The sequence below is a fragment of the Staurois parvus genome, unplaced genomic scaffold, assembly GCF_062004578.1.
Source record: "Staurois parvus isolate SC_StPar_1 unplaced genomic scaffold, SC_StPar_1.0 ptg000165l, whole genome shotgun sequence".
In the NCBI taxonomy this organism is placed as follows: Eukaryota; Metazoa; Chordata; class Amphibia; order Anura; family Ranidae; genus Staurois; species Staurois parvus.
This window is the reverse complement of record NW_028317961.1, coordinates 2,109,619-2,128,801: the sequence shown is the minus strand read 5'-3', so window position 1 is coordinate 2,128,801 and position 19,183 is coordinate 2,109,619. Positions and strand designations below refer to the sequence as shown.

At 38.3% G+C, this 19,183-nt stretch overlaps 1 protein-coding gene across 6 annotated transcripts in view; it reads right to left on the bottom strand.

Moving 5' to 3' along the window:
• The window catches only part of LAMA2 (laminin subunit alpha 2), a 1,220,316-nt gene that overhangs the window by 686,403 nt on the left and 514,730 nt on the right, over nucleotides 1-19,183 (bottom strand). For all 6 annotated transcript variants that reach the window (XM_089676131.1, XM_089676133.1, XM_089676134.1 and 3 more), the window contains exon 12: nucleotides 14,845-15,021. In XM_089676131.1, coding sequence (XP_089532257.1) covers nucleotides 14,845-15,021 — 177 coding nt within the window. The remainder of the gene's footprint in view (nucleotides 1-14,844; nucleotides 15,022-19,183) is intronic.

The window sequence follows — 19,183 nt, the reverse complement described above, 5'->3', positions numbered from 1 at the left end:
ACTCTTGTCCCATAGGCCTTTAGCCTATTAATTAGCTGGTCAATGGATAACTGAAGACCTTATTGCTTATAGGGTCTATAGCCAGAGCAGTGGCCAAAACTGGCCCAGTTTACTGTAGAGCTGCTTTCCTGTCTACCCCTTTAAGCCTTGTCAGCCTCCCCCCAAATTTAAACACTGATAAACCTTCTATTTATAGTTTCCAATTTGGTTATTCATCCTTTTTGCCCTTAGCATGGCAGTTTAACATAATGTTTGAAAGCTAAGATATGCTATGCAGGTTCATTTTCCAGTCTAGCACCCCTCATTCTGAGTGGATTGCAGTCTGCCTTAAAGTAGTTATAAACCCTACACAGAGATGAAGCAAATGTTTCTACATACGTTGTGCCTGTTAATCTGCAACCCTCTATCCACTACAGTCTTCCAAAACACACATTTTACACAGCATCTCTCAGGAGGTTGAGTTGTTGGCTTAGAGTTCTATCAGTGACTCGTGCAGATAGTGGAGGGATCAGAGATTAGAGAAGAACCATACTCAGTGCTTAGGTTAGAACACACTATAGAAGAATATGCTTTGTTCACTTTTCATATCTGAGGTTTACAACCACTTTAAAGAGAGACCAACACCTATTCTTTTTTGCAGAGCTATCTTTTTTTGTATGTGTGCCCTGTGCATTTAAATATTAATGCTTTTGGTTGGACACATTAAAGTTCACCTGTCATGAGAGAATAATAAAAGCTGCTTTTTCTGACTTCTGCTGTGAAGATTGTTAGTTCCCTAGCCATCATGCCGATGCTTGAAATATTATATATAATGTTATTGAAATACTACCAAATCTAATGCCATCCAAAATATTGGATTAACTCCACTTAACACCAGTGTGTAAATGCATAATCAGAAGAAAATATTTAAGGACAAGTTAACCTTTTTGCAGGTAAAAAATGTGTATTTATTATTTCTTTTATTAGGAGCCTGTAAAGCATTGCACCAGTGATTAGCAGAATGCGGGAGCAATGCAAGGCTCCTGCAGACTGCCAGTGTAAGCTGTGTGCTTGTACCTCATACAGGCAGGCAGTTACACAATGACAGGAACCATCTACTGTATGAACTACCTAGTGCACTCACCAGCGCTCCAGTACTTCATTGAAAACTACAAGCCATCAGCCACAAAGGCTGTCAGTAGTTGTATTTTTTCCCATCGACAGAACTCTGTGAATATATGATGAGACTGGGTAAAGATCCCTGACTCGCTATCACTAGAAGCGGTGGATCGGGGAGAGGCTGCAGCCATGGGAACATGTCAAAAGTTCCACCCTAAAAATGGGTGGAACATGTAACATGCAAGTGTACAATCCAAACGCAAACGTTCCTGCATTACAAATGGCGGTGTGGATAAGCAGGTGCTGCAGTGACCGCCGGCTGGAACTGAACAGAATCAGTAAGAGAGAATGTCACCAGCACACTGAGGATCACCAATATGGGTCCAAAAGTTTTAATAAACGATCACATAGTTACAGCAAGACAACATTTTGGAATCTCGGAGGACCCCTTCATCAGGCATGTGACCTAAAGGTCACATTTCCAAAGGTGAACTTATCCTTTAAAGAATGTGCAGAAAATTATCAACTTTCTTAATGTGTTTGCTCTGCAACTAAATGGCTCCTGAAATTTTGTGAGACTGTCATAATGTAAAAATCTCTCTTAAAATATAACAAATCTAGGGAAGCTGCAGGAATCGTATTCATTAGTGTAATAAAACTATGTATATCTAGAGTTTTCTGACAATGCTTTTGTATTCAAATCCCAGATGGATGATTTTTTTTTTTTATGATTTGCCTGCAGGATGAAGTTCGACAGGATGTCCTGATTAATGTGCTAATGGAGGGCTGGACTCCAGGGTAGGTGAATCTTTGTCATGGTAGGGGGGTCAGGTTAGGAGGCCTGTAGCAGTGGAAAGGTTCACACAGAAACCAGCAGGATAAATGCACAAGCAGGTCTCCCTGGCGGGTGATGCAGGCCCATGTGTGGTGTCTGAGTACTAACTGGTTTTCACCAGAGCTCCTGATAATGGAGATGGGTTTTGCAACATAAAAAGTAGATACAAAGCAACTTTGTCCAAGGGATCAGGAAAGAAGCTGTCCAGCATCTCAACTGGCACAGTAAGAAGAGCCACTGACAAACACATGAGAGGCCCTGGATCCAGATGTGGATCTTTTCAATCTTAATAAAAGAATCCACATTCTCTGCCAACTAGGGCATCCCAGAGGGTCCCTGGGGTAGTCTATAGTATATTAGAAGGATGAAAGCACCAAAAAAACCCAGCTCATTCCTTTTACTAGGTAAAACCTTTGTGAAGTAATAAAAAAAATCAGTAGTAGCTCTTTAAATACATAAAAATACAAACCAATATAAAACTGTACAAATTATATGTACAATGCTTTAGTATGAAATACAGTAAGTACAAACGTATATCATGTGCAAGTGCAACCTATATATTGTGCATATCCTTCCATGATGTAGTTAAATATCCAAATGATTCACTCTCATGAGTACAACAAAATGGATATTTGCAATTGTGGCAAAATGCACAATGCTTGCTTGGGTGCCATGCACTCTTAATGACACCTCAAACAGAAGGCAATTTTGTGCACTTCTTTTGGGTGACAGCTTCATGTGATGCGTTTTGCCACGATTGTCACATGTTTGAGGTGACATTAACCACTTCCCATTCAGCCCATGTACATAAACAGCTGGAAGGGAGCTGTGCGGGAGTGGGTGGCTGTTTATAAATGGCCTCCGTATTCACTTCCTATGCGTGCTCCTGATTGCTGTATGGGAACTCTGTGTGAGGTCCCGATTCATGTGATCACTGATTAGCCAATCAGTGATCACAGGAACAGTAGTAAAGAAGATGTCACTTCTTGACATCATTGCTTACTACGTGTAACAACAGCCTTGTACCATGTGACCAATCAAAGCTCTCACAGTATTACTCAATGGCTGTAAGAATGCAGCCAGAGAGGAGAAATTATTGCTTTTACAGCTTTTATGGGTGTAAAAGCAATCAGTGTAAAAAAAGAAAAAAATACTTCATCACCCCCCACAAGTAGTACAGTGTCACTATGGTGACACTGTACTGCTAGGGTGACAGTATGCAAAAAATAATAATAATAATAATAAAAAAATAAAATAAATGTAAAAACATTTTTTGAAAAATTATAATTTTTGGTTATAAATTAATTTGGGTTATTTTTTTTTTTACTAAAAAGATAGATTAATACATTTTGGCCAAGATTTATGAAGAAAGATTATTTATTTGCAAACTTTTATAAGAAAAACACTTTTTTTTCAAAATGTTTGGACTTTTTCATTTATATAGCAAAAAAATTAAAATCCCAGTGGTGAATTTATAACACCACAATAAAGTTTTATCTGTCTCAAAAAATGCTAAAAAATTAATATGGGTACAGTGTTGCATGACCGCGCAAAATTGTCAATCAAAGTGTGATAGCACTGAAAGCTGAAAATTGGCCTGGACAGGAAGGGGGTAAAAGTGTCCAGACTTGAAGTGGTTAAGAATAAATGGCGCCCAAACACATGTGGTGCATTAAGCCATGATTGCTGCAATTCTGCCCGCAATTCAAAATCACAAAATGTGAATGCAGCCTTAAACAGGCAGAAAATGGAGTAAATCGTTTTCTTTCCTTTTTTTTCTTTTTCTCTGAAGTTTGTACACTTTGCAAGATTTAGGTGTTGATGTACTTAACTCAGAATCCAAAAAATACTCATCTCTACTTAATTTCTAAGAGCTTATCTCTGCTTTCGTGATCTTATGCTTCATAAGATCTGTAACCATTCCAATATTTTGTAATTCCATCTTTCTGTGTTCTTTTGTGGACATAATGAAATACAGACCAGATGCTAGATAGCGATACAGTACAAAATTTGTAGAATTCAGAAGTTGCTAAAGTTTCCTTGACTTAATAAGAACTTAACAGAATACTAGGAAGCTAGCTAAGCATATCACAACCATCACACTTATTATGTGTCTGCAGAATATGTCTCTTAAACAACACGTTTATCTCAGCTATGCAAAGAGATAGAGTCTAGGGGAAAGTATTTTACACTTATTTTTAACAATTCTGAAAGATATATATCTTATGTTTTCAAGCTTTTGACCTTTCTTAGCACAGTTTGCTTTAGATGCAATACTGTACCATTGTTAACTATGCAACACTTCTATTAAATAAATTGAATAATTTGAAACCCAGATCATTATAAATACGCAACATTTGGTCTATACTAAATAAGAGTGAACTGAACAAAGTTCATTTAACGGGAGGTTCGTCAAACCCAGCAGGAAAGTTTAAAACCCCTATACCCTGAACAATTAGATTAACCTTATTAAAGTCTACAGAAAGAAAAATCTTTTTTTTTCTAGCCTTTTTCAAGGCTAATTTGCATTCTATTATAATAAAAAAGTCATGGGTATCAGTGCCTTGAGGTGTCAATGCAAAAAACATTTTTTAAACTACTGTTAACTGGAGAGATGGTCTTTTCATGTGGCTTAAAGGGCAACATTACATAAATCTATTAAATGCCATGCTCCGGGAATATTTAAAGCTGCATGTAACATTCCAGAACAGTATTATTCAGCCCTTTAAAGGTTCAATGACAAAAAAATATTTTGAAAAGCAGAGGGTTCCCCTTAAAATTCATACCAGACCCTTATCTGGGTAGGCGGCCTCGGAGGCAAAGAAAGAGGGGTTAGTGAGCATACAGCCTACCCTCCTTGAAAGGCATGGGGCCTGGTATAGCTCAGGAAGGAGGGATATTCTAGTGCCCTCCTCTTTCTGGCCACCCAAGCTGCATGCCTTGATAAGGGCCTGGTATGAATTTTACAGGGAATCCTATGCAATCTTTCATATCTATATTTCAAGTATTTCAGCAAATGAGGGAGAAGATGCAAGGTAAATGTACCACTTTGAACAGTGCACTGCAATGCACGTTAACTGGCAAGGTGGTTTGAAGTGCCATTCATAATGAATGGCACTGCATCACACCAATGAATTATCGTAATGCATTCATGTTAATAGGCCCTTATAAATGCAAAGTCACTTGACCATGGATTAGTGAAAGAGCTAATGCTTTTTTAAAATAGATAGCCTTCTAGATGTCAGCATAGGCCTTTAGGTCTTACCTAGTTTGCATGCTCCCTTTCTCCACCCCCCCAAAAAAAAAACAGTTTTATTACTTGTCATTGTTTTCTTTGGAATGAGAAACAAGAGGTGGGAGGATAAAACTCTGATATAACTGTTTTGATTTTTGCTCATTTTACCAAAACCCTTTCCATAAGATTATATTTTTAGCATGGTATTTACGTTTAAAATCCTTCATAATGTAGACATCCAAAACCCCAAGACCACTTATGGGCACTGCCATCTTAGATATGATGTCAGTAGCCCCCATAGACTCAAAGCTGTCACACGTTTGACACTCTATAGTATTCCTCTTCACTTGTCCCCCAGCAGATACATTGTTTATATAGATAAATTATTATTATTATTATATAGTATTTATATAGCGCTAAAAGGTTTGCTCAGCGCTGTACATTATAGTGGGGGACAGAACATGAGACAATACAGTAACAAAACAATACACGAGGGGTTTGAGGGTCCTGCTCTTTCGAGCTTACAATCTAGGAGGGAGGGGAAAGTGGTGCAGGAGGAAGTGGCTGTGGGGGATGGAGTGGTAGGAGGAGTGGAGGAGATTGGCTGTTAAGTGAGGGTGGGGTAGGCTTCCCTGAAGAGGTGGGTTTTCAGGGTGCGCCTAAAGGTGAAGAGGGTAGGTGACAGTCTGATGGATTGGGGTAGTGAGTTCCAGAGGATGGGGGAAGTCCTGGAGAAGTCCTGCAGTCAGGCGTGGGAGGAGGATACCAGGGAGCTAGAAAGTAGGAGGTCTTGTGTGGAGCGAAGATTTCGGGTAGGGTGGTATTTGGGTATCAGGTCGGTGAGGTAGTTTGGGGCAGCGTTATGAAAGGCTTTGTACATCAATGTTAGGAGTTTGAATTTAATGCGTTGGGCAATCGGGAGCCAGTGGAGGGAATGAGAGAGGGGGGTGGCAGAAGCGGAGAGGTTGGTGAGGTGGATGAGTCCGGGCGCTGAGTTCAGGATAGACTGAAGCGGGGATAGCCTGTGTTGGGGTAGGCGGGTGAGAAGGGAGCTGCAGTAGTCCAGACGTGAGATAATAAGAGAGTGAACGAGTTGTTTAGTAGTGTAGTGTAGTAGTAGTAGTAATAAATTGGAGGGGGGCAGAGGATCTGGGGTAGCACAGACAGTAATTAGAGTTAGTAGTAGAGGGCAATGACATGCCAGTATGGAGGTTGAACTGTCATAGAATTGGCAGTTTATAAAATGTTCATATGTATATTACAGGTCTTTAAATTATGAAAAGGGAAAAACTGCAAAAAAGTATTTATGGTACTTGGAAACCGTTTGATGCTTAGTTTCCTACCCTATATATCTTTTTCATTTTATTTGTATATACATGTTTAAATATACAGATTTTAGGGTGGCATGCATTTCAAGATGTAAGCTACATGAGCTATAACCTCTGCTACACAAGATACACTTAAAACTGAGATATAAACAGGCTTCTAGCGAGAGGAATAACAAGTGTTTAACTAGGAGAGAAGCTTTAAAAACTCCTTTCCCAGTTGGCGAAAATGTTATTATGCACTTGACAGTCCTACCATTACAAGGGCAATACACTACAAATGCTCTTCACCAGAGAACATAAAGCCTTTAAGGTTACCTGAGTATTTTTCACATAGAAATCCCTTAATATCCTGCAGAATCTGGTGATATTGTTATTTAGTTTTATGAACAGCTTTTTAACACTAGCTCCAGGTCATCCTTTAGAAATGCTGGAAAAAAAATACAACAGTTCCTTCAGTGCAACCATCTGCTGTTAACATTGCTTCCGTTAAACTCACTGAATCAACCTATTACATTGGATGGATTCTTTTGGGCTCCAAAATATATGGCCCCATATTAGCATCCCATTATGTTTGTCAAATATTCCCACAGTTCTGCACTATGGGTATTTGCAATGGCAATTGCCAGTGGTACCCTTACTTTCTCCTTTTATTTGCACATAGCATGGAGATTTAGGTGCATACTATTAGATACAATTCTGATGTTAAAAGTGTTGAGGTGAAGAATAATGTATTTGAAAGCTTATTATATACAGACAATGCTGATGTAACCATCTAACCCAGTTCTCTTTTCAGAATCTTCCTAAATAATGCAAAACTAAAGCAAAATGTTTACCTCTCTGCTCCTCTGTGCCTGCGTGGGTTTCCTCTGGGTACTCCGGTTTCCTTCCACACTCCAAAGATATCCTGTTAGGTTAATTGGCTCCTGTCTAAATTGGCCCTAGTATCTGTATGTATGAATGTGATTTAGGGACCTTAGAGTGTATGACTCTTAAGGGTTAGGGACTGATGTGAATGTACAATATATATGTAATGCGCTGCATAAATTGACGGTGCTATATATGTACCTGAAATGAATAAAAATAAAAAATACACAGAAACTTTTATGTAGGTTAAAGTGAACGTGATCGGAAAAAGTAAAGCTGTGTGATGCAGTATGGAAGATCTAGAAATGTTAATGATGCTTAAATACCCTAAAAAAAATCTACCTCTGATCTTGAATTTCTTCTGAAAAATAGCAGTGCACTAGCCACACTTTCTGCTTACTATTCTTACATGGGAGACAAGTATACCTGAGAGCCTGCAGTGGTTGAATCCCCCTGCTTTTGTTTCATTTGTTCCATATATGCTTTCTACAATTTTTCTGCTGCTAATTGATTGTTCATCCATCAGTCATCAGACCATCAGTCATCGGGGCTCTGACATGAGGAAGAAAAGCCAAGCCTCTCAACAAGATGGCCACTTCCACACAGAGACAGCATGTAACAAAGTATGATCAATCAGTAATACAGAAAATATCAGCTGCATTGAGATCACAGGCAATACTGGTAATTAGTCCTTTGCCCTCTGTCTTTTTTGGGACACAGCTTCCACAGATAAGGTCCTCATTAAGGTCCACCCGTGCTCAGACTATAAACATTAAAATGTTTACATATTCTTAACAAGCAGGAAAAGAGCTCTAAGGATCAGATCAAAGTTTTTAAAGTCAGGTTTTAGTGTTTTTTTTAACAGCTTACAAGTGACTGTTGTGTGTTTCTATTAGTAGGCTGCAAAAAGTCTGCTCGTTAAGTAACTGTAATTTCAGTGATTCTGCTATAAATTTTGAAGACAGATGTCTCCGCAATGCCTATAGTTACAGAGATGAATGTTGCTGTAAAGTGTTTATATGGCTTGTTCAGAATATGTATATACTTTAATGTGTACATTCTTGAAATAAGCTTACTTTAATAGATATCCTGGCATGTGCAGTATATAATATTCAAAATGATGACTACATGCATTTTTATACAAATAGAAAACACTCACATTTACATTTATGCAGCTATGTACTGAATTTTCTTTAAAGCCCATTCCTACCTTCTGGCAAGCTAAAATACTAGAAAATGTTGCTAGAAATCACCAATGGAGTCTGGTATAGTCCAAAAAAAAAAAAAAATTGAAAATATCACTAGTGACAATGATGAGTAAAGCAGACCAACACAACCATGGGAATGTGCAATAATAATGATCACTAAGAAATTAAATTGAAAAAAATAGAATGATAAATGCAAGAGTCCACAAATGCAGTAGTGGTCTAAAGTTCTGAAGGTAAGTGGAAGACAGGCAGTGGAGGTGGAACCCTGGTATACACTTGTTTAAGGGACAGGAATGCAGCCTTTGATCATTCTGACAGGAACACAGTCTTTAAAGTGGAACTACATTGCATCTGAGCACCATAAACCAAAAACACTTTTTAATTATTTTTTGATATTCGAAGCAAACTCACCCATCCATTCATGTCTCTATGCTTTCCTTTGCTGATAAATCACTTTTAAAAACACCCCCTGTCCATCTTGAGTAAGGGCAGATAATTCATGTAACATTTACGTCCTGGAATTCATCTGCCCTTAGCTCAGGCATGCCGGCAGGAGGGTGTGCTTAGCTGAAAAAAACCTTTCTTCTCTCCTGAAGACTCATGGGATGTATGATATCATTTGCCTAGATATGGAAACCAGGAAGTAACTGATGAAATGTGAAAACCAGGTTTAAAACAATCTATTTACTAATGCTAACAGCATAAGGGTTAAAATAGTCAATGTTGATTGAGAGAGTAAAGTTCTGCTTTAATGAATATAAACGGAGTGCAGCCTTTACTCAAGCTGGAACACAGCTTCCATGGAACAGGTAAGGAAGTGAGAACTCCAACTAACAGTAAACCAAGCAATTTATTGAAAAAGTACCACTCATCTAAATGTAGAAAAAACTCAGTGCGTGTCAGGAACTAGATGGACTAGTATCTTCATTTAATCTGACTAACTATGTAACTATGGGAAGACATCTTGATGCTGATAGTATGAGATCCTGCCTCCCCACTCATGGACAATCAAAGGGGAGGAAAGAAAGGAACAGTCCCTGGGAACAAAGTTGGAGCTGAGACTCACTATATATTCCAGCTACACTCTATAGTCTGCAAAAGGCCACTAGAAGCAAAGCAAACATGAGTCAACCTGCCCCCAGAACAGGATCCCCACTGTTCCCAGGTCACAAAGACAATTTTGTTTCTTGGTGATCATTACTATTGCTCATCCACATTGTTTTGTTTGTTTGCTTTACTCATCATTAACACTAGTGATATTGCTAGTGCTTTTCAATTTTTTACATTTGTACTTAGCTTATTAATATAAATGCAATTTTGCCATTCTGGCAAAAAAGAAAAGTTATCTCACTGTAACTCCCACTGACATCATTATGACTTTTTATCTCTTTAATAACCATGACCTAATATATTTTCAAGTATTCTTGCATAAAATAATTTGCACAATAAATATCAATTAAGTGACATTTATGTACTCATTTACTTCCTGCAGAGTATTCCATTATTAAGAACTAATAGTCTTAATGTTCCCGAAGACTTTAATGTTGTCTTTCCTTCAGATACTTTCTATTTCACTTTACATTGCTTGTCAGAAATAAATGCAATATAAATAAATAACAAGTCAAACCTGAAAGAATTATTGTGATGGTGAGATTCTTAATCATTCGAGTAAAAAATGTCATTGTGACTATAATTCACATGATATAACATGACAGTTAAGATGTACAGTGGTAATTTGTAAGAGCTTTCAGTATTATTGAAGTATCAAAAATTTATATGGTTCACTTATTAAGTCAAATTGTTTCATTCTAACAGAAAAAGCTGAAGCAAAATAACAAAGGACCATGGTATTATATTAGAAAAAAATATGTTAAAACAATTTGCACATAGCGCTACAATTATTCCATTCAGTGAATGGGAACATGTAGATAAAATAATAACAAATATCTGCAGGAGCGTATGAAATTCTTTGTTCATTGATGTTGGTGAAAGTCCAATCTATGCAAAACTACAATGGTATTCTCTTTGTTAACTGACAGTATAGATGTAAAACATAAATGGCTCATCAATAGAAAACAAGGTTTTATTTGTCAGCTAAAAGAATTTGAATAAAAAAGAAACATTTTTTCTAGCTTAAGAAACAAACTTTTCCCTGCTCTGAAAATGATCATTGTTCTTTTTACTTTACAAATGTACCCAAAATCACATGGATTAGTGGTCACATGACAAGCATATTATTTTTTACAGCTTAGAGACTGAGTATCTTGCATAGATATAGACTTAGGCTTGGTAAGCTTCTAAAGCATACAATATATAATTGTGCTTCATTGATTTCTATACTATGGCTCCATTCAAAAAATTTGCTTTGTGATTTTTTACTTACAGATAATCTTATAATAAAGCTTACTTATAGGTTAAAGGAATATCTGTGTAGCGCTACCCCCTTAAGGGCTGTTGAGTATTTTTGGGTTCCCTGTCTATCCTGAGCCTGCTTTGAAAGCTCAGCCCCTGCTGACACCACCATAAACCTTTGACCAGGGGAAACCCCTAGCTTGGAACCATAAAATAAATGCACACAGTCTAGGGTGAACAAGTATTCTGGTTATATTAAGGTCAGAATAATACGAGTGCACGCACAACAAAAGATACTAATAGATGAGCATGCAATATGAGTTAAATGCTCTAAAAGGTTCAACAAAATATTGTAACACAGTATAATTTTAAGCAACTTCCAAATGTCCTGCAGGATCAGAATATAACATCAGTCCCAACCTCTGAGATGTCTCTACCCAAGTGAGCTGGGAGGAACTATCAAACTGTCTCACTTTTGGGCTCTCAGTTACTGGTGACTGGGTTTAACTCTGGAAATTAATTTTTTGGTGAAAAGCAATAATGTCCCATTTTTGTATCCCTTTTAGCAAAAGCATCCAATCTTCTGCATGCTGGGTGGGGCCCTATTGGTGCACAGTAAGGTTCAGACCTTTCTTTGTGTGAAAGCAAATTTCCCTCAAGATGGTGTAGTCTGAAAAAGGAAAACTCCTCCTTGGATGTTGAATTTAAGTGAAATCTCTTTAATACAAAGGATGAAGGCAAACATTTACTACAATTGTAAAAATAAGCTGAAGCAGATTTTAGCAGAGGTGGACTCCTCTTCAAAGGTGGCGGGCTAGTCTGAAGAAGCAATTTCCTTGGGAGTTAGAAGAGACTTACAAGGAGACACTAATCTGGGCCTTAGTGTTGTAAGCTGTGATGTAAGGTGTACTGAACTGAAAGAGACATTTGAACTTAACACAGTCACTTGTAACTTGTGATGATCAGGGTATGGAACTCTCTCACCCAATCTGTAATCTCCGTAATGCAACAGGTAGTTTCTCAATAGGAAGGCCCCTGTGTTCTCTTGGTGCCTCTGTTAAAGAGCAATGCTGATGGCAGCACCATGATACCCCTGCTCACAGGATTGACTGTCCTTCTTGTCAGTAATACCAGTGGTCTGTGATCCCTCTTTTCTCTGTCTTCTGTGGCCTGACCCAGCCTGGATCCAGCATCCCACACAGCCTTCTCCACACACCCATTCTCTGTCCCTCATCATCCACTTCCTTCCTGTATGGTTCCTGGGCTTTTGTATATATATGCTCCCATCCCTTTGTCAGCTCTTCTGGGAAATGTAGTCTGTTTACTCCTTGTGTGAGCACAAAGATCCTGCTACCAGCATACAAGTTCATATGATGTCTTCTGACATCGTCGACTTGCGTGCACCCACAGGGCCATAGGACACAGCTGATGAGCTATCTGTGTATGGTCCCATCGCCGGTGCCATGTGACCACTGTGACCAATCATAGCAGGTCACATGACAATTGTAAACAATTGATGGCTTCCTTTAACCACCTCCCGCCCGCCATATAGTCCAATGATGGGCGCAAGGTGGTTCTCTCGTTCTGGGAGGACGTCATATGATGTCCTCCCATTCTCACCGCGCATGCGTGGCTCAGGGAGTGCGCAGCGCAGTGATCGGCAGTGTACCCTCGGACACAGCGAATCACCAATCTATGGAAAGAGCCGAAGATGTCGGCTCGCTCATGTGATCAGCTGTGTCCAATCACAGCTGATCACATGTAAACAGGGAAATGCCGGTTATTGGCATTTCTCTCCTCACGAGCTGTCACGCTGACAGCTCGAGAGGAGAGCCGGTAATCGGTATTCCACGGAGTGTGCCCTGATGATCAGTGTGGCCCCAGAAGTGCCACCTGTCAATGCCCATCAGTGCCAGCTGCCAGTGCTGAACAGTGCCACGTGCCAGTGCCACATCAATGCCACATATCAGTGCCTACCAGTGCACATCAATGCCACATATCAGTGCCCATCTGAGCTGCCTTTCAGTGTCACCCATCAGTGCCAGTCAGTGCCAACTACCAATGCCAATTAGTGCCACCTACCAGTGCTGCCAATCAGTGCCACCTATCAGTGCCAGTCAGTTCCACCTATCAGTACCAGTCAGTGCAGCCTATCAGTGTGCATCAGTGCTGCCTATCCGTGCCCATCAGTGCCTCCTATTAGTGCCATTCAGTGCCGCCTAACAGTTCCAGTCAGTGCCACCTAACAGTGCCAGTCAGTGCCGCCTATCAGTGCCGCATATCAGTGCCATATATCAGTGCTGCCTTTCAGTGCCCATCAGTGATGCCTGTCAATGCCCATCAGTGCCACCTACCAGTGCCTCCTCATCAGTGCCCATCAGTGCCACCTATCAGTGTCCATCAGTGCAGCCTATCAGTGCCCATCACTGCAGCCTCATTATCGCACATCAGTGAAGGAGAAAAATCACTTATTTACAAAATTTTACAACAAAAACTAAGAAATATTTTCAGCGGTTTTTGGTTTGTTTAAGAAAAAATAAAAAACCCAGAGGTGATTAAATACCACCAAAATAAAGCTCTATCTGTCACAAAAAAAATGTATTCATATGGGTACAGTGCTGCATGACCGCGCAATTGTCATTCAAAGTGTGACAGCGCTGAGAGCTGGAAATTTGCCTGGGCAGGAAGGGGGTATAAGTGCCCTGTAGGCAAGCGGTTAATGCCATCCATTGTATACAATTGTGTTGTTAGCTGTGATTGGTCACAGTGATCACAGTTACAGACAGGGTCAACCACAATCCATCTGTGACATGTGATTAGCTGAGGCCAATGACGGGTAATCACAACAAAAAACCCTAAATGAATCGATTTCACGCAGTTAAATGCTTACCTATAGCAGTGAGATTTTCACATGGGCAAATATTGTTTATTGCTACTTTTGATGGGCAAATTTTATTTGAAATTAGGAAAACTGTGAGGGAATGAGGAACATTGAATCTTGCACAATAAAAAGTGGGATTTCTGTCAAATATTGGACAAAATTCTTTTTGAATCTTTGATAAATATACCCCATAGTACGCCAAAAATGCTTGATCCTGTCTCTGTTTCACATTTAGGAAGAAATTCATGAAGAAAATAGTTTCTTACAATTTAAACATTATTTCTAGCTTCTCTATAGGTATGCTGAAGCTAGTTTTGCACTACACTGAGAATATACACTATGCTATGTCTGCTAAACTGGGGTATAAAATCAATTGTTTTTGCATTTTAAATATTCCTCTAATATAGGTTCTTTGAATAAAGGCTGCAATAACAAATAACCAAAACTAAACATAACATTAAAACAGATATTAATTTTGGAGGTTCAAAGACATGGACATTCCAAGAAAACAAAACACCAGGGTACAAATACACAACATCCTGAAGAGTTAATGATAAACACCCTGAAACCAGTGTAATCATTGACAATAATTATGCTGATTACTTACATTGTGGAACCTCCTAAGACCAGGCAGTATTACATTATTACTCAGTTGGCCTGAAATGTCCCAATGCATTTCTGAAATCATGTTGGGAATTTGGTATATGGGGATATGATTTAAAATAAGAGGTTCTAGTTCCATTTTGAACTGGGGACCAAAGAGCTTACAGTTACATCTTTTACTACTATAACTGTTGCCCTGTCACAGCACTTTATAATTTCTACATATTTTCTTCAAATTCTGTGTTTAAAATGCTTACAATTCACCTTCATTTACTTCCACTCGCTGTCAAATTTATGCAATGTATTGGTTTGAATTATTGGATATTACTTTGAAGTTTTAAATAACAGTTTCTTCCAAAAATCCATTTCCATATGTTTGAGAAGCCTGATGAAAGAAACCAGAACAAATAATAAAAATATTGTATGAAAGTGATACTTACTTTATTTTGTAGATATGAAGCTGGTGCAGACCAATAGACGATATCAAACAGCCCCTGAGCTTGTGCATCTGCAGTTCTAATACTCAGTTGTTGGGGTCCATCAAAACTATCTTTAGTTGGGGAAACCCTGAGGTCACTATTTAATTCTGTAAGGTACCAGCCATTCATATGAGTAATCTAAAGAATAAAAAATGGTCAAGCAGAAATTACTAATATTGTAATAACATGCAGTGTCCTTGAAATTACTGTGTTAATAAATATAACACTAATATTGTAACAAAAAAATTGCACAGTTTGTCAGCCCATTTAGAACCAGCTTATTTGCCTTCTGTGTAATATTGTTTACCTGTTTTTGTCTCTAAATTTGCAGTTCCCACCCCATATTATTTTATGGATAGCACTGTCTAATATATTGCTGGATAATAACATAATAATAAAAACAATACAAATAATATTAGTATAGCGTAAACTTAGGTTAACCAAATGTAGACACAGTAATCCTGATTGACTTATAGAGCTGAGTATGACTGCTTAAATACATTTTTAAGTTAAAATACATTTTCGCTCATCTTAGTAAATTAGGTGATACAAAGTAAAAAATCACTTACCATAAATATAGAATACTTAATCACCTTAATAGCAGACCCCCCTCCCTTTAAAAAGCAATGCTTTAAAAGTATGTACCTAAATAGATACAAATACAAATGTCCATGCACCTTTGACTTAATATTTAAAATCTTGTGTTGCTTCTGCTCCTGCTCCTGTGCCACCATTTTGAAAATTAAAGTCATCAGTAGTCAACTTTTTCTTCACTGAGATAAGTAAATATTTACTTTGTTAAGTAAAGAATTACTTTAACACGGAACATTCTCTACTTTTTTAGTAAATCAACCCCACTGTCCTCTAAATGAACTCCAGTGAAAATGTATTTCTTTTGTCATATTGGGAAAAGTAATGTTGATGAATAAAATCACATTTACTGTATATGCATGTAAATAAGAGGTGTCTTGAGCATGTTTTAGGGACCCAATGGAGAATGCTGAGGTGTAGTGGATTTACTTGGCATCATAGGCATTTATCTAGCATTCTCCTTCCTGCCACTCCTGGACAGCTCACTTGGGAGAGGAGGTTTTCGGCGCAATTTGCCTTCCAGTTCCAGGATGTGCCACTCTCTCAGATGTTAAAGTCCTTCTTTATGAAGAGATCTTGGGAATTATAGACCTCTCCTCTATCTTTAAAAGGAAAGGATAAAAAAAGATCTTTTGCTTTAAAAAGAATGGCCTTGTTTACATTTGAGCCAGAACCAGAAGTGACGTCATGATGCTGCACTGGTCCTCCTAGGCCTTCTTTCCTTTGCTCAACTCTGTGACCAGCCGCCAGCACCAGATCAGTTCCCGGAGCAAGGTAAGCCCGGGAACCACCAGAAAGCGGTGAGGGGGGGGGGGACCCCTCCCACCTATTCTAAAAGAGATCCAGTGGCAAATCTGCCACTCAGATCACTTTTACAAAAATATCAGGGACTGAGGGGAAAATTAATATCGGCATTATGGCATCTAGCTGTCATAACCCCGGTAATTAACGTCAAAGACATGATGTATTTTCCCAGTTAGGCGGTCGGAAAGTGGTTGAATACAAATGACTTATCTTTCCCTCTTACTGCCCCACGCCCGACTTGAGATCCTTATATATGCTGGCTAGGTACTGCTGCTTTAGGTAAGATAATGATGGTGCTGTCCCTGAGAATCATAATGTTGTGTAAAACTATTCAAATATTTAAGGAATCCCCTCAGCATGAGATTTGAAGGTTTTTTGAATTGTCAATGTTCCCCTTTAAGCCATCTGAAAAGACCCTTTTCCCACTAAATAATAAATTTAAATTGTTTGTGTTGGAACATATTCCCTAGACCACTGCTCAACTCCCGGTGCCCTTTTGTTTGACAATCCCGTGCCAATTAGCCCAGAAAATGGCCATTAATCTTTTCTACTCCAGTGGGGTTCAGATCCAGTCATGCTCTCCAAACCTTTGTCAAATTGAACAAGGATACATTTGACTCATCCCTATCCAAGATCAACACAGACAGAAATGAAAATGCTTTTCTTTAGTAGTGTAAAAAAATTTGCCAGATCCTGTCATATGTTTTTCTATCTATGTCCCTGTTGCAGATTTTTCCTTTGCATTCTGATGAAACCTATAACAGAGGCCCAGTTAACAGTAAAACACTAATGAATTCTAGTTTTTCCCCACTGTATCCAAAACTAGAAAAAAAAATTGTTAACAAAAAGCAGTAAATTTTAAATTTTAATTTTAAATATTAAGGTTTTGGGTAAGGTCTAAGTTTAAACTATATGTTACCTCAACAATTCCTATTTCTAAAATGTGTCTATGGTACCATGTACTTGCATTAAAAAGTATCCTGTTCTTTTTGCATTGCTTATTTGTGTGAAATACCTGGTGATCCTGCCTGTCCCCCTGCTTTCGTATTTCAAACAGACCATGCTAGGGATGTAAACTCATCAATCCTAATGTGGTCAGTTTGTTTCTTTGCATTCTACTAGGGTGAATAGACTACATATTCTCCAATGGTCAGGCTTGTGCTGACGTGCCTGTGCATAACTGCTCACTGGGAAGATCAGTGTATTGCTTTTTTTTGCCTTCTGCCAACACGTCCCCTGCAGTCTCCACCCAAGTTCTTTAGGCCCCTAATGCACGAGAGAACAGAGTTCAGGTAATCACTTATAAAAAAAAAAAAAAAGAGTATTTAGATATTTTTTTAAACAGTATATTATATATGAGCAGTATATATATATATATATATATATATATATATATATACGTAAATATACAGTATATATATATACATATATATGTACTATATATAAAACAGTATGCACAAACATTTCTCCTTGCATTTCTATTTTAAACTGAATGGGTTGTTTTATGAGGTTAAGGTTCAAATATAGTTTAAAGTATAAGTTAACTTTTACAGAAAATATGTAAGGTGACCTTACATTGGACCCTCTCCCCATTCCCCCAGTTCCGCTTTACCAGTGTCTCCCAATCCACTGCTGTCATGCACCTTGACGCCGCTTCACCTGTCTGAAGATCTGAAATCCCACTGGCTTTTTCTTTTCACTGACAGGACAGTCTAAATGGATTCTGATTAATCAGTGCTGTCCATGTTACAGTGCTGCTCAAATAGAATGCCTCTTGCCTGTACATGCTGAGACGTCACATGCCTAATGAAGGGGTCCTGCGAGACTTTGAAACTTTGCACTTGCTGTAACTATGTGATTGCTTATTAAAGCTTTGAACCCATAACTGGAGATCCTCGGTGTGCTGGTGATGTGCTTCCCATCTGTACATGCTGAGAGTAACGGCTAGGAGATTAAGCCTTGTGGATTTCAAATCCTCACACCAGTGAATCTGCGTCCTGGTGCCTAGTAGTAGGGGATTGCGGGACACTGATACAGCAGAACCAGGGTGGAATGGGGAAGGGGTTCTGTGTAAGGTCACTTTACAGATTTTCTGAAAAGGTGAACATACACATTCAGGTTAATTTTAAAGCTTGGAATAAATATTAAGGTTTTGGTAGTGATAAAACATGTTATCAACAGAGGAATTAGGGCAAAGGTTAAAGATGCTTAAGGGAGCTGTTTCTTTAAGGTCTGATTGTATTTAAATTATATAATTTGTCTGCTTTTCAAAAATGGGTGTCATCTGTTTTCTTACTATCATGAATATCATTATTGTACACAGAACCCTTTTAGGTTCACGTGCTATCAAGGATGTATTTTTATTAAATTAGATGTTCCTCATACTGTAGATAAATCCACTCAATAATCTGTAATTCAAGCAATTTCTCACTTTCTAGCAGACCACACCCAGGACTCTACTGCACAGTCAATAAGTGGGAAACTTTGAATTGCATCCTAAAAGAAAAGGCATCTGCAATCACTACTCTGCTTACAGAGATTCTTTTTCTTGAGCTGATGCATAAACTCTCTACTGATGCCCCAGCTTTTCAAATACAGTACTTTATCAAAAATGGGTACAGATCCATAAATTAATTGTGCAAAAAATATGTAAACAAAATATAACTGTACAGAATATCCATACACTGAAAATACATATATCCTCCTCCAGCAGCTATAAGTAGTGTGATTCACTCCACATATAAAGGATATATATAAAGTAAAAACAGTGCTCTGGACACACCAAATGTGATTTAATTATTAAACATAAAAACACTACTCCAAAAACAACCCAAAAATATGTGCATTGAAATCCAATAAATTATATGCAAAAAACAGTCCTGTAACTCAAGTAGTGTTCAAATTT